The 15,817-nt window shown below is 41.2% G+C and overlaps 2 protein-coding genes across 2 annotated transcripts; both read left to right on the top strand.

Annotated features, from left to right (window-relative positions):
* Positions 1-112: 112 nt before the first annotated feature.
* On the top strand, positions 113-4,208 carry plpp5 (phospholipid phosphatase 5). The gene is given in 9 exon segments (XM_030359420.1): positions 113-272; positions 750-899; positions 1,003-1,112; positions 1,262-1,300; positions 1,302-1,353; positions 1,551-1,614; positions 1,713-1,837; positions 2,031-2,201; positions 2,359-4,208. Coding segments are annotated over 7 exon segments (645 nt in total). The 5' UTR covers positions 113-272; positions 750-899; positions 1,003-1,088; the 3' UTR covers positions 2,529-4,208.
* A 299-nt stretch (positions 4,209-4,507) lies between these two features.
* Positions 4,508-10,311, top strand: cdc45 (CDC45 cell division cycle 45 homolog (S. cerevisiae)). Its single transcript, XM_030359417.1, has 18 exons — positions 4,508-4,677; positions 4,834-4,893; positions 5,211-5,303; positions 5,381-5,518; positions 5,796-5,942; positions 6,024-6,082; positions 6,168-6,216; positions 6,319-6,380; positions 6,475-6,525; positions 6,648-6,767; positions 6,923-7,054; positions 7,249-7,347; positions 7,785-7,946; positions 8,136-8,274; positions 8,384-8,467; positions 8,887-9,005; positions 9,252-9,328; positions 9,928-10,311. Exons 1-18 carry the CDS (start codon positions 4,627-4,629, stop codon positions 9,990-9,992), a joined length of 1,707 nt encoding a protein of 568 aa, XP_030215277.1. The 5' UTR covers positions 4,508-4,626; the 3' UTR covers positions 9,993-10,311.
* The last annotated feature ends 5,506 nt before the right edge of the window (positions 10,312-15,817 follow it).

Below are 15,817 nucleotides of genomic sequence, written 5' to 3'. Positions count from 1 at the left end.
TTTTGTTGACTGATGGAGGTGGCAACCGGTACATTTTACTTGCCTTTTAACCCTCCAACTCACCAGCGTAAACACTACGCCGGATGTTACTAATTACATGTGCTTTTACTTTGAAAATCTTAAACCAGAAGTGTCATGCTATGTACCATTGCTGTTATTTATGCCGCGGTGGCATCGTTATTTGGAATTCATTGCACGGGATTACAATATAGTGCCTAATCGATGCCATCAATATGATAAGCTGAATAAAGTAATAAGCGGCGGTGGTCAAGGTTGGTGATGATGATAAATTGTAATGCATGATTCTCATTGTGGGATGCGGAAATAAAACCAGGCCAGATGCCTAGTCTGACAGATGTTACTAGTTGGCTAATGTTGTATTGCTAGCTCACTTGTATAGATCCGTACTGTGTCTTTCCGGAAATAATCCACCATCCTATTTGTAGAATGACCGACACGAGTTTCAAAACTTAAGACGTTTATTGTCATTCATTCCTATTTTTACAAAGGTCTTTCAGGGTAAAAACTGCCTTATGTAGTCGGCCTTTGTGAGAAAACCAGCTAGCTGTAATTTTCGAATAATGGCTACATATGCATGTCAAATAATATTCATCCATGGCTAAAGTTAAGTAAAATTGATGCCTGCAAACTTATGAACTAAATCAATACATTCTGGCCCCTTTTCATTTATTTCCTGACTCATCAGTGTTGACAATTGTCATCACAGCATTTGTTTTCTTTCCTGTTAGTGTGGGATAACTTGGTTTGTGGTTGGTGACATGCTGGCCGTTGTCTAGTCTTCCCAGACGTCGTCCCAGAAAATAAAACATGAAGGGGAAACTATTGCGAGGTGTCCTCTCTGAGGTTTCCATCCGAACTCTGCTTTTGTTTGTGTTTCTGTAAGTATATTTAGCCTGGCTTCTAATCTTTTTTCCATTTGAAAGACAATGTCTATGTGTGCACAATATTTTACAGACAGCATTTTCTTTTCACTCCGTTCAGCCTTACCGAGAAGCTTCCTCCTTTTATCCGTGAAATTCAGCCTGAGGAGATGTGGTTGTATAAGTACCATCGTGTGGGCAGAGACCATGTACCCACAACTCTCCATGTTTGTGGAGTATTGTGTGTGCCGTGTGGTGATGGTACCTTTTTCCTCAGAAACAGTCATTCAACATTATCAGCAATGTTTTGAACAATTGATTGATTCCCAACTTCATGCATAATCGATTTGCAATTCATCTGATGGCTTTTTCTTTATCAGAGTGTGGCGTGTTTCACTCCGATGATCGTGATCCTCCTTCTTCACCATCCTGCAGAGGAAGGAGAAAGGGGACTTGAAGGAAGCCTTCCTTGGTAGGACAGGAACAGCTGTTTGATAATCTCAAGCATTTCATTATTGAAATTTTATGGAAAGCACAGTCAGCTGGTTAGAGCTGGTTTAACTGATGGAACAAAGAATTCAGATTGTTCCACTGTTGGTTCCCGCCCAATTTATGAAAAGGAAAATGACAAGGTAGAATTTTGATTTATACAATATTTCCTTTCCACAGCTGTGACTCTAACGCTGGTGTTGAATGGAGTTTTTACAAATGCCATTAAGCTGGTGGTTGGCAGGTACATCAATACATCTAAAGTTATATTTTTTTGCTGCAGGACCCTATTTCAAAAATAAGCGATTTAAAGATTCCTTCCCCTTTTTAATCTTAATTCAGGCCGCGACCAGACTTCTTCTACCGCTGCTTCCCAGATGGGCAGATGAACCTGGAGATGCAGTGCAGCGGTGACCCAGATACCGTGATCGAAGGCCGGAAGAGCTTCCCCAGCGGCCATTCATCCTGTAAGAGCTGCCACTCCTTTTCATATCATATGAATTCTCATCATTTCTTTAAAAAAACAAGGACATATTCAATTATTTTAATTAGGAAAGGAGAGGCTGGGGTCTCTATCAGGTATTCCTTGTTGTTTGTTGGTCACTTCATCTTAACTCTCTTATTTCCACGGTGTCTTTAATATACATTGTCTTTATTCAGTTGCCTTTGCAGGGTTAGGTTTCACGGCCTTGTACATCGGGGGGAAACTGCGGTGCTTCAACAAAGGGGGCCAAGGCAGAGCGTGGCGACTGTGTGCCTTCCTCACCCCTTTACTGCTGGCCAGCCTGATCGCTCTCTCCAGGACCTGTGACTTCAAGCACCACTGGCAGGGTGAGTATCGAAGTCTGAAGTGTTGACGTCCTCTGGATTCCCCGTGGTCAAATTTGAAGCGTAAATGACTTTCAATAAGGGTACATTATTATTATCAGGAATGTGTTACTATTGAAACTTGACACTCTACGTGTGTTTGTTTTCTCTCCTGTGTAAGATGTGCTGGTGGGCTCTTTACTGGGCCTTTCGTTCGCCTGGCTGTGCTACAGGCAGCACTACCCGTCCCTCCAGGACCAGGACAGCCACAGGCCCCTGCGTCACAGGGAGACGTTGCCCGCCGCACAAGAGCGCAAGCTGGCAAACTCTAATTACTTACTGCCCCTATAACCTGACCTGGCCTGGACTGGACTTAAATGGACAATTTTCAAAGGATTAGTTTAGGATTACACCCACATTTACATTCACCTTGTGACTTGTGCATCTATTTAAACAAATATATACTGTATATTATTTGTTGCACCTGATCAATTAGTTGAGCTGATCAGCTCAAACGATTCTAGAATTAGTTCAATGCCATTTTAGTTCTCGCTTTGGTCTTCTCAAAAGGCTGCCAACTCCACTAAACAGTGTATTTAAAGCTATTTCTATGGATGCAGGGTTGAAATACAACTTTTATGATTGGAATGGGGAGAATGTTGAATTTTCACTATCAAGTCAATATCTGAGGTTTTCATTGGGCAATTCATCTCCAAAACGAATGATTAGTTAAAGTTTATTGCTATGTCTTTTACCAACAAATGGTATTGTATCACATTACACTTCTGTTCTTGAAATACCCTACTTTTCTGTCTACAATGCACATTTTGAATGTTACCTTGAAATTTACAACGTCTGAATACGTTATCAAAAGACATGTACAATGGTTTATTTAGGACATGGCTCGACCACTATATCACTTGCTGTCGTTTTTTAAGGAACTTTTGTTAAATGCTCTGTGGTGGAATGCCCACACAAAGCGACTTTCAAAGTTGGTTAGACTGTAATTTGGTTAAGCGAGGGCCAGAAAATTAATAGCATACCTGTATTATCAATCATCTCAGGCATTGGTCTTCTATACTGTTCTACACCTGTAATCTTGCCTCGCAGATATATTGTAATGAGGTGTAACTGTAAATAGTAAATTTTGGTTTTTAGTTGGTTGGAGAGAACGTACTGACATTGGAAAATACCTTCTCACAAAACCTGTGTGGGGTAGCGCTTCCTAAAGCCCTACCATTTCCAGGGAACTGGTGCTAGACCCAAAGCAATTCTGCTGGGGGTTTCCATTCACCATACCAATATCATTTGGCTTGCGGTGTTTGGAAAGTGTGAGCACCTCAGTCCATAGCCAAACAGGGTTAAGGTTTTTAGTCTTCTTTGTAATCTTTTTTTTGTCCATTAGGCTGGTTTTATAGAACTTAAAATGACCAGTTGTAGCTATTGGAGCAGAGGGTTCTTATGACATCATGTTTTATTCATGTGAAACAATGTGAAACAATGTGAAACAAGCTTAAGTTATGATGGGTTGAAGCATTTTGCTCTGGCCCAATTTTTGGACCAAAACTAATTTGTGCCTTTATTTCCTACATTATTTTATAGTTTTTTGTAAAAAGCTAACATCGCACAAAGGAAAGCATTGTTTGTCAAACATAGAAAGTAGTAGCAAAATTATGATTAGATGTGTTTTTCGTTTAGACTCAGACAAGCTCCAACAGAAAATTGTGCAATTTTTGACAGGTACTTGGTCTTTCTTTTTATTAAAGAAAAGGTATAATATACGACAAAATATGACCTTTTTCATTACGATATGATTGTTGGAGTTTACAGGGAAATAGGTTTTCTTTAATTTATTTTGTGAATCTTTCATTGCTTTATTTATTTTTAGTATGTGGGAATTTACTTGAGATGAAATACATGTTTAGGCTGTGTTTGCGGTTATTATATTAATTATAATGCTTGCACTTAACTCATCTTAATTACAATTTTGCACGTCCAATTACTATTTAATAAAATGTTTTCTTCACTTTGGTTTGCCAATGCGATTTCTCCGTGAAATATCTTAAGATAAAGACCTGGGACTGTCCCTTGCTATCATGTTGGAGAGCTGAAAATAACTGTTTTTGGCATGCTGAGCATTTGTAGGCGAAAGCATCTGCTCACCGGGTTTTTATTTTATTTGTATGAATCTTTCGGTGAATGGTTTCTAAATAAAGTGTGTCAAATAAAGTGACGTCTAAATAAAGTCCCAGCATTCTAGTAATACATTTATTTGTAACCAATCAAATCACAACATTTACAACTGTCGACTTCCTCTAGCAGCTGTGACCGGACATGACGTGCGGATTTGGCGCGATATTTTTAACAAGGAACTATACGACAGCTGTTTAGCTCAACAACTATTCCGAAATAACTAATTCGTTTTTAAAGCAGTCAAGCCGATTCTGAAATGTTTGTAACGGATATCAGAAAGGAGTTTTATGACGTTGTTATAAACCAGGTGAGAGTTGTATTTTTATCGAGCAAAGACGACAAATGTTTGGACGTTTTGTTGACAGCTTGTAGCGTTATCTTGCCAACATTAAATGTGTTCCTCTCCTGTGTTTTGGGATTTTGTTATTGCGCATTTGAAGATAACGCAGTCTCTCTTCCCCAGAGAGTAGCCCTCCTGGTTGCAACAGATATCGATGCCCTCTGCGCTTGTAAAGTCTTGCAGGTAAAGTAAAGTGTTGCTGTGCTACTGAAAAGTATCCCTGTTCATTGTAGTATGAGCACCACGGGAGAATGCTTGATGAGAGACTCGTTGGAAAGGTGTATGGCTTCTTGAGAAACAGTAAACGATGACAACATTTGACAATAACACACCCCATTTCACCCTCAACTCGGGTTTACTAATGCATGAATTGCAAACAAGCTCTCTTGTGATATGGTAAGAATTGATGTTCTTACGTCAATGGCTGGTTTGGTGTTCTGAAACGAACTGACTAGAATAATATTCCTGGCAATTTATTAGTTGCGCACACTCTTTTCCAGGCCCTGTTCCACTGTGACCAGGTTCAGTACACACTGGTACCAGTTACAGGCTGGCAAGACCTCGGCACTGCCTTCCTGGAGCATAAAGAGCAGGTAATGAAGCCTGTTTAAATAACTACAATCAGGCGAATATTGGTTTGGATGATAATGCGTTTATTTTTTTGCCGTAGTTTCGGTATTTTGTTCTTTTGAACTGCGGAGCCAATGTCGACCTTTTGGAGATGTTGCAGCCAGATGACGACTCCATCTTCTTCATCTGTGACACTCACCGGCCCGTGGATGTGGTCAATGTTTACAACGACTCCCAGGTGGCCAAAATACTGTTTATAGAATATAATGGTATCCACTGTTCTGCTTGGCATTATTAATGGAGCACGGAATGAGCAAAATCTGAGACAAATCTTTTCTGCGTCAATTCATTCTTCCTCATATTTTTTATTTGTTTGCACTGATTGACTATTGTGGTCAGTCTGTTACCTACTTTAAGTATTTATGTATACATTTGGTATTGGTCCATTTATTACCTAGGCTTGTAAAGCCCTACAGGTGCAGGTCTGGATTGTTAAGCCGTCTCTTTTTCCTCAGATAAAGCTGCTGATCAAACAGGACGATGACCTCGGCGTCCCATCCTACGACGACATCTTTCGTGATGAAGACGAAGAGGCGGATGACTCTGGGAATGAGAGCGACGGCGGCTCAGAGCCTGCTGGGAAGCGCAAGAGATATGACGAGGTGAGGAAGAGTTTGATACTTGGGCTTTATTTGTATACATTGCTAAAGGTGTTAAAGTTCTGTAATTGTGTGACCTTTTAGGGGGCGGTTGAGAGGAGGATTGAAAGACAACGAGCGAAGAGGGAATGGGAGGCACGGAGGTAAAGGGTTTTTTAATTTTATGAAAGCTAAAATATAGCCTTCTCTGGAATAATGAGGAAGAATAACTTTCAATTCTTCCCACAGACGAGAGATACTGTTTGACTATGAGCAGTATGAATACCACGGGACGTCTGTGAGTTTTTAAAAATGTATAGACATCCAAACTGAAAGGGGACCTGATTATTGCTTGTTTAAATATTGTACAAATATTAAATAACATTGTTTTTTTTGTCAGGCTTCCCTGGTAATATTTGAACTGGCGTGGGTCCTGACGAAAGATAATAAAGACATGCTCTGGTAAGTAGCTTCCAAACAAGGAAAACATGTTTTTGGAAAAGAGAAGACGTGCCTGTGGTTTTTACATTGAGAGCATTTTGTTGTCTTTCTACAGGTGGGCTGTAATCGGACTGACCGACCAGTGGGTTCATGACAAAATCACTCAGTAGGAATTATTTTTTTTACAGACATTTAAATCACTGGGTTCGGTCTGAGATAATGCAATTTATGTACCTCAATGTTTGGTGATTCCATTTTTCTTCAATGAAACATGCGCTCTGCGTTTAGCATGAAGTACGTCACAGACATCGCGACCATGCAGCGCCACGTTTCCCGCCACAACCACAGAAACGAAGACGAGGACAACTCCCTCTCCATCGACTGCATGAGGATCTCCTTCGAATACGAGTATCCTTTTGGCCGCCCCTCTTACCGTACACTGAATTCCACAGAGCTGCATAACAATCATGCAAGATGCATCCATACCCGTACTACATAAATGTCTCTTTCTCTTTCCCTTACAAATGTTAATTTCCTGTGTTCTCCCTAACCATATGCCACAGTCTTCGTCTCACTCTCTACCAACACTGGTCCTTGTTTGAAAGCATCTGCAACTCCACTTACACCTCCTGCAACTTTAAGCTGTGGTCTCTGAATGGGCAGAAGAAACTGCAGGAGTTTCTGGCTGACATGGGGTACGTCTCAGCTTCGTTGTGATTAATATCTACTAGTATTGTTTTTCCAGACAACGTTTTGCTCTTTTCATGAGGTTTCCCTTGTTCAGCTTTTTGCTTAAGTTTTACCCAAAAAGGGCTTCTTAAAACTTGATTCAATGATTTATTGAGGGAATGTTTGAATCTTGTGTAAGCCATGTGTTTTTTCTTTCCAGTCTACCCCTGAAGCAGGTGCGACAGAAGTTCCACTCCATGGACATGGTCATAAAAGAGAACCTAAGGGAGGTCATTGAGGAGTCATCCAACAAATACGGGTAGGGGTTGGACCAACACAACGGATATATTGAATTATTCCTTGCAAGTTGTTTATTCACATGGCCTCACAATGCTTTCTAGAGTATGCAACTTATTTTTTAAGCATGATTTTGCTTTAATTCTCTTTTATATACCATCAGCAGTCCAATAAATAAAATGATCTGACCAAAAAGAAAGATATTCGGTATCCGTGGCATACCTACCCAGCAGCCCGCCGTATGCACTCTGCCAGTGCGCTCATTGCTGATGATCAGAGTCCTCAAGCAGGCTAGGAAGCGAGCTAGTCATGTATTTTAGGGGAGTGGCTTTGGAAGGAGGCCTGATCGGAGGAGTGGGATTTTGGATGCTTTCAAAATCTATCTTACTCTGGCTGGCTTCTCCGAATTGCCTAACCTAGCTTTAATACCCCTTTTTCCTATCAAAATGTCCCTGGCAGCATGAAGGACATCCGTATCCAGACGTTTGGGGTCCACTTTGGGTTCAAGAATCGCTTCCTGGCCAGTGACGTGGTGCACGCAGCCGCTGCCTTGCTCGAGAGCACGGAGAAGGACGAGAGTGCCAGTGACAACTTCATCAAGGCCCTCGACTGTCTGTCTAGGTTGGTTCAATAGATCGATTTCTGCCTCTGAAATGGAGGCGCAGGAGATCATTCTGATCATCTGTAATTCGTTTGGACCATTGACATGGCAAGCAATATAAAAAAGCTCTTGAATTTAAGCACATATGTCAACCAAGCATGACTAAACCCTTTCATTTTGTATAATGGGTCTTTTATTGCTCTTTGAAGGAGTAACCTGGAACGTCTTCACCTGGGCATTGACCTGGCTAAGAAGAAGCTGATCGCCATCCAACAGACTGTGGCCAGCTGCATCTGTACCAACCTCATCCTGTCCCAGGGTCCCTTCCTCTACTGCTACCTCATGGAGGTACCCCCATGTCTTCCTACACGCCTTCTACTTTGGCTGTTTGAGGTACTTTCTCTTCCCATTTGAATACGTGCTATTAAACTGTTCATTCTTCCTCATGCCCCATAAGGGAACTCCAGATGTAAGGCTCTTCTCCAAACCCATGGCCTTGACGCTGCTGTGCAAGTATCTCCTGAAAGCTTTTGTTAGCTCTGTAAGTACTACACGGACATTCAGAAAATGGGTCGACACAGTCTGACTCCGGCAATGAGCATTGGGTAGATGTTTATAGAATTATGGTCAGTCATGGGAAAAGTTAAAAGGTGGGGCCTGCAATTCTTGAACACTTTATATAGAATGGAGGGATGGGCGGCAGTGTTGCCAGATTGGCCCAGATTTCCAGCCCAATCTGGCAACTGTGGCTGCAGCGTGTTGCCATATAGGGCGGGAAATCTGACCCAATCTGGCAACACTGATGGGCGGTGTAGTTCATCCCTCTAAAGTCACACGTTTGTGAGTTACACTGGGCGAAGAGGATGGACGAGGTCAACTGGCCCACTCATATTAACTAACAATGATAAGATCCGTATGAATTAATTTGCCTCTCTGACCCTCTGTGCTGCGTGTCGCCAGACGAGGAACAAGCGTTGTAAGCTGCTGCCCCTGGTCATGGCCGCCCCGCTGGACGTGGAGAAGGGCACCGTCATCGTTCTGGGGATCCCACCGGACTCTGACACATCAGACAAGAAGAAGTAAGATCGCTCAGAAGGGCAGGGTCATGGGGTGTTCTCTCATACAACATGGGGTCTTTTCAGAATGTACGTTTTTATAGGAACGCTGAAGGTCAGAATATCTTAGATATTGCAATGTTTCGTCAGTTGTTTTGGGATACCTGCCTACAGAATTTCTATTGTGGTTGAAATGTTTTTGGAATCTATAGATTTTAGTTTATATTTAAATGTGTTCAATCAGTCTTGATTTCTGTTTTTGTCTTCTAGTTTCTTCGGCCGGGCTTTTGAGAAAGCTGCAGAGAGCACAAGCTCCAGAAGCCTCCATGACCACTTCGACACTTCTAGTAAGTGATGCTGTTGTCTTTCGTTATTAAGTGTAATATATTGTCACAATGCGATATGCATTCTGATGAAAAGATAAAGGCTTAAATGTTAATAAATATATATTATATCCTACATTTTTTATTTTATACGCTTTATTTTGGCGCAAGTGATTATTGTGAGCAGTTAAATGTGTCTATTGGCTAAGGATTAAAAGTTGCATGACTATGCCATCCACTTGGTGTGTGTCCTTGCCTGTGACTTTGGGTGCTGCTCTGTGTTGGCCACAAGGGGGCAGGCAAGCTGTTATCTTCCTATTACAGTCTGGAAACTTATCAAGGTTAACCTCCAGGGTTCATCCCAATTATCCAGACTTTTGAAGCCTGTCTTGTGACTGGCATTAATATTCCAATGCAAATACACAAATTACTCAGACATGCTATATCTACATCAAAGAAAATCCATCCTTACAACTACCACTTTTAATTCGAAAACCATATTTTTCCTGACTTGGAAAGAGATTGTAAACAAAAAGCGTATTGCTTTTGCCACAGTCATGCAATACAAAACACAGCCCACAGTTTTTCCATATGTATAATTTGACTTCTCTTCTGCCTTCCAGTCATTGAGCTGAAGATGGAGGACAGGACCAAGTTTTTGGATGCATTGATCACACTCTTGTCATGAGCACCTGAAACATCGTAATAAGGATATTAATTGGAGATTGGTTAAAGAACGCTGAGGGTAATTGTAGCTGGTGACCAGAAGATGTTGGTTTGTCACGGAGTGTATGCAATGTTGTCACATCAGTTTTAGGTTTTAGTGTATATTGTACAGTGTGTTTTATACTTTTGTTTTATCCTTCTCCCTTTTTAAGTGTTTTAATCATGCTTTTAAGTCATTTGTATATAAGGTGTTTAATACGTTTCTCTGTGAATATTAGTGTCATCCGCCATGTGTGTTCGGTTTAATAAATTACATTTAAATAAACTAAGACTGAGACATCTTTGTTTTAAGTGATTTAATGATCGATCATCTCAACCTTGCTCTAGCTTGGTCAGAAATTACAGATCTCTTTGCAGTCACATTGTTAAATCCATGAGAATATATTTGCATTACCCCATTTTATTTACAGTAAATATTTTCTGACATTCAACAAATGCTCCGATTTTTTTCAGACCTAAATTACATTCAACATTGCTTCAGAACATTGAGGTGTGCTAGCCTTTTGTACACATAACTATCGGTATGGTATGTTTGTGTTCTTAGGCTTACTGCTCCTTTGATTTAATTGTCATGAATAGGGAATCTACCTGTGCCGTTTATTATATTAATGATTGTCTTCTGTGTGGGATGAAGGTTCACTACAACTGAAGGATAGAATAAGTGACATGCCTGTTTTACCTAGCCTAGAGTAGTAATATATAATCTATTCTCTGCATGCTTGTTATTAGTGTGAATGCTGTATCAGCATTTACTCTAGATGTTGAAATGTTATTATTTTTCCGCCCCTTTTTTGGTATTTTTCTGCATTATGTCAGCCACAGAAACCATTCAATGATCAAAATCTTCAGCACTTAAAGGACATTATGGCTTAGTGTTCAATGTTTTTTCTGCATTCTTTTTATAATGGAAGTTGATGGGCGGACAGTGAGTCACACAGTCACGTGTATGTCTGTCACACACAGACATACACGCACGCAAACACACAGACACACACAATTCTTCTCTTGCAATTAATATTGTTAACTCAAATCCAACTTAAAACTTTTGAACTCACTACTACTACTGCTCACACTACCCTACTACTACTTCCAGTTCTGCAACCCTGCATCCATGAGGATATTCAGAAATTCTAGATTTTTGAAAACACTTGAAAGGTCAAGTTTGTCCATTCATTGCCCACATGTTCTAATCACTGAAGCATTCTACTGTTTTTACAATTGTTCCTGAGTAAGCCAAGTGGTTGTATTTACTAAGACGTGGGCTTAAATGTTTCCCTTGAGCTCTGTCTTTAGATGTGGGCCAAAGGTGATTCTGTGTCCTTGGCCCACATAGGAGGTGAATATAGGCCATGCTTCCTGGTGCTGATGTGAGCCTGGTGCAGAGCAGAGCTGGAAGGGTGGGATCCGGCCTAATTAAGGCCCTTATCGCCCCTGGATCAGGATTTAGTCGCGACCCTCTGGACGCTTGAGTTGCTGCACAGGAAAGGCTGAACTCTCTGTCCGCCACAGAGAAGAGGGAACATGCTGATAGCGTCATTGTGTTGAAGCGAGGGAAGCTATTTGTTATCATCAGCATTCTGTTTGTTTGTGTGTGTGCGTCACATGTGTTGAATGCCTGATACAAATTCAGGTGAATGATATAATCAAACTGGACCATTGTCTGACATAATTTCATTGGATGCAGTTTATTGTCACTACAGACTGTACAATGGAATTTGTAAAGGTTTTATGGACCACACTGTAAAAATGTCATTATGATATTCATAGGATACATCCATTTATAAAATAAATGCTGGCAATTCAGATTTATTTTTATAGACTCCCTGCATTCCCGAATGAACAATTGAATTGTAACTCTATATTGGAGGCTATAGGGAGATGGTTAAAAGCGGTACTATTTAATATTGCATGAATAGCACATCTTTTACGAGCATGAGTTTCTTGACTAATCCATGAACTACAAGAATTGTATTTTGGTAGGTGAAATGAAAAGTAAATGGGAGCAGTAAATAACAATGAATAAAAGGTAAAGCCCCAAGACAACCTCTGTTTATCCGGAGCTGTCCAGTAAGGGTAGCTTTAGCAAATTAAGTTCTGCTTTGACTCATCCATTAACCTACACTCACAAATTAGATAATTATAGTGAATGGATACAAAGTAATATATTAATTTGTGAAGTTTATCTTAATTACACTCTTTTTAAACAGCAATGCAAAGGATCATTCTGTGGATACAATTTATGTGGAGGCACGTCCAAGGGGAACCCTCAGATCTCAACGGGCCATTTTGAGAATCAGCAACCTGTGACTTGTGTGGCAACGCCTCCTCGTCTTATCATTCTAATCATTCCCGCGTCGCCCTACGAAGGTGCCCCACCACACAACCGCTCTGTGCATGTGTGAGGACTGGAGGCTCCAGGTCCAGAGGTGAAACAGGGAGCTGTGTTCTCCATGGAATGCCCAGGTGTGCTGAAGCAAGACGACTAACCGCTGGCATTCAACTTGCATGGTTGAAAATAAATCGACACCGCTGTCAGCATGTACTTGTGTTTACTCATCTGTGCAGACTCTCCTCCCATTCATCCTGTATTACTGGTCCTCTTCTCCATCTGCTTCGCCCATCCCAGCCTCCCTCTGCCCCCCCCCCCCCCCCCCCCCCCCCCCCCCCCACTGCCCCAGTCGTCTGCTCCGTCCTCCAACGCCTGCCCTCCATCAGTAAGTATTTCCCACCCCCACTCTTGTGCAGTGGGTCCGCTGCCCTTTCCGCTACTATGAACTTCAGGAATGCGGCCTGCACAAGGTCCTAAATGCGCACATGCACACGGTTGCTAACACATGCTACACAAGCGAACATAATGCCACTGTGTGTAGGAGGTATTGTACATTTAGAAGGTCTTAAGCTAACCTGCTCATGTTGCCTTTTCTCTCTGAGGGATTAGCTGGCTTGGCAGGGCTGGGTGAAAGGTGTAATGTATGTGGTGTTGTGTAGGACACTATATCAGATAAAGTGTGCTGAATAACATGAGTGGTCACAATTGATGCTCTGTAAAGAGTTGTACAATGTCAAATACTTTGTTCTCTATCCAATGAACAACTTTGCCAATTTAAATGATGTTCTGCTCCCTATTTAGTCTGGGCAATTTATTTCAGGCCTGCCTGACAAGTTTATTTAAGGCCTTCACTGTAAAAAGCGCCAACATCGAGAAAGTGCACAACCTTTGGAATTTTGCTGTTGAGCATAAATTCAACAAACAATTTTTGATTGATTGCAGTGGATCTGCCAGATATTAACACGATGGTTTCAAAAGTTTCCCTATCATTTTTGTTTCCCCAGCAATGAAACTCTTATTGGGGATTGAGATTGTTATACACTGCAAAACTTTATATGCAGCTCGCTTCTGCAAAGTTGAACATTTAACTCTGATTGCGTGCAGTTACAAAAACAATCATTGCAATCAGCAGTTTCATGGAGCGCAAATATTTCCTCTGTCTCATTTACGATGTATATCTACATTTTGCAGAAGTTATTTGTTTTTCAGTATCAGCTTACTGGAGCTTCATACATGTTGGAAAAGTAGAAGAGGCCTTAATGTGCGATGATTCTGGCAGATCTGCGGAGTGGAGTTCGCACGGAACATAGTCAAGTGTGTAACTCTTCTATGTTACTTCCATTTTGTTGCCATTTTGTCCTATTGTTATACCTTTGTTATCACAATTAAAAAAAAGTTATTGTGATTCTCGAAACTTAATGATGGTTTGAGTTACAGTAGAATTTACAGTGAAAATCCCAGGTAATTTCCACGTAGGTGTGATGAAGATAAAATCTACATTTTGTAGCGGTGTATATTTTGTCGATACCGATTTCCCAGCCCTCTTATGAAAACATATCCTTACAGTTTTATTAAGATTTGTAATTTCCAGAGCCATTTCAGCGGTTTGGCACCTCTGTCTTCAACAATAACAAATTCCATCTTGGATTAGCTATAGAGAACCACCAAAGAACAACAGCTGACTCCTGCCTGCTGCCCCTTCCAGCAGTCATACTGCGAGACACCACACACACAATCACACACACACACACACACATACACACACACACACACGCACGCATGCACGCGCACACACACACACACACACACACACACACACACACACACACACACACACACACACACACACACACACAAACACACACACACACACACACACACACACACACACACACACACACACACATACACACACGACACACACACACACACATACACACACAAAATTACAACACATACAGTACATACATACACACAAACACATACACACACACACACACACACACACACACACACACACACACACACACACACACACACACACACACACACACACACACACACACACACACACACACACACACACACACACCTCCACATCTATCCCAGTTCAGAGGCACCATTTTCTAAAACCACCACCAACAACAATAACAAGGCTCTCATTAAAGACTTATAGGTTTTCTGCATCACTGCGTACTCTTCCCTTGTCAGGTCCAGGAGCCCACAGAGTTTCCTTAACGATCCCTAACCCTTATGGCCCTTGACCTAAGTGACCCTTCCCTACTGTGGTAGGATACTCGGAACCAGACCTCAACCCTGGACCATTGTCTTGCCATGCTCTTGCGCAAGGGGAGATTATTAATGCCGGTGATTATTTGATTTGTGATATGATTAATTATATTAAATTGTGAACGTTATGAATAAATAAAAAATAACTATGAATAGATGGGAGCTGTAGAATGTAATACAATGAAATAAAAAATGGGATGAAATGTAGTATTACATGTGGGTGTGACAAGATGGGAGTTGAGGTAGATATTAATTACAAAATGGACACCACAAACAATCACAAAGAAAGGACACTGTTTTTCGTTTGCCTTTGATCTTTTTATTTTACCTTTACATGTTGCAATTCTAGTTCCTTGTAATTCCTGTTGCTTATAAATTCCTTTGAAACGATCAAGGTCTACTCTTACTCTGTGGCCTCCGCTCCCATCTCAGCAGCCCGGAGCCCTCTGGGATGTCCTTTTCTTTAATGGTCAGCGGGAGGCCGCTCAGTCATGCACGGCTTTCCTGCCATGCTGACATGCACTACGACTTTCATTCATTCCCATCCATACTCAATGTTTTAGGTTCTGGCATGGAGCCAGAGGCATAGAAGTTAATATTGTGGTGTTGCTTAAAGAACAATTATTATGGTGTTTGCTGCCTGCTAGATTGTAGTTTCAACTTGGCCAATTATTGTTTGTGTGGATTCAGTGTTGGAGTGTTTTTGCAATGTTTCCCTCTCTTCCCTCTCTGTCACTTGAGTTTTGGTCTACAAAGTAAATTTGCACAATAGTCCTGAGAATAGCACGCGTAAAGTTTCCTGTCTGATGCAATTAGTGCCAAAACAATGCACTTATTTACAACTCTAGATCCTGAGTGTAATGTTCCTTACAGCGTTTATTTACTTAAACCCTGATTGCTACATCCTACATAAATGCATGGCTCTAGCGAACCCTGCAAGCACAACCACCTGTTACAGCGCAGAGAGTTGGTCAACTATAAATGTATAGGCCTATAGCATAAACAATGTAGAACAGCATTTGCGGTTATTCATTTACTTGATTTCCTTCAAGTGAAAGAAAGCAAGAGTAGAGCAGACTTTCATGTATACATTACTTGTACATCTGAATTGTGTGTGTCGTGTGTGTGTGTGTGCGTGTGTGTGTGTGTGTGTGTGTGTGTGTGTGTGT

Source organism: Gadus morhua, chromosome 6 (assembly GCF_902167405.1).
Source record: "Gadus morhua chromosome 6, gadMor3.0, whole genome shotgun sequence".
In the NCBI taxonomy this organism is placed as follows: domain Eukaryota; kingdom Metazoa; phylum Chordata; class Actinopteri; order Gadiformes; family Gadidae; genus Gadus; species Gadus morhua.
The sequence above is the reverse complement of the archived record's forward strand: the minus strand, read 5'-3'. Positions and strand labels throughout refer to the sequence as shown.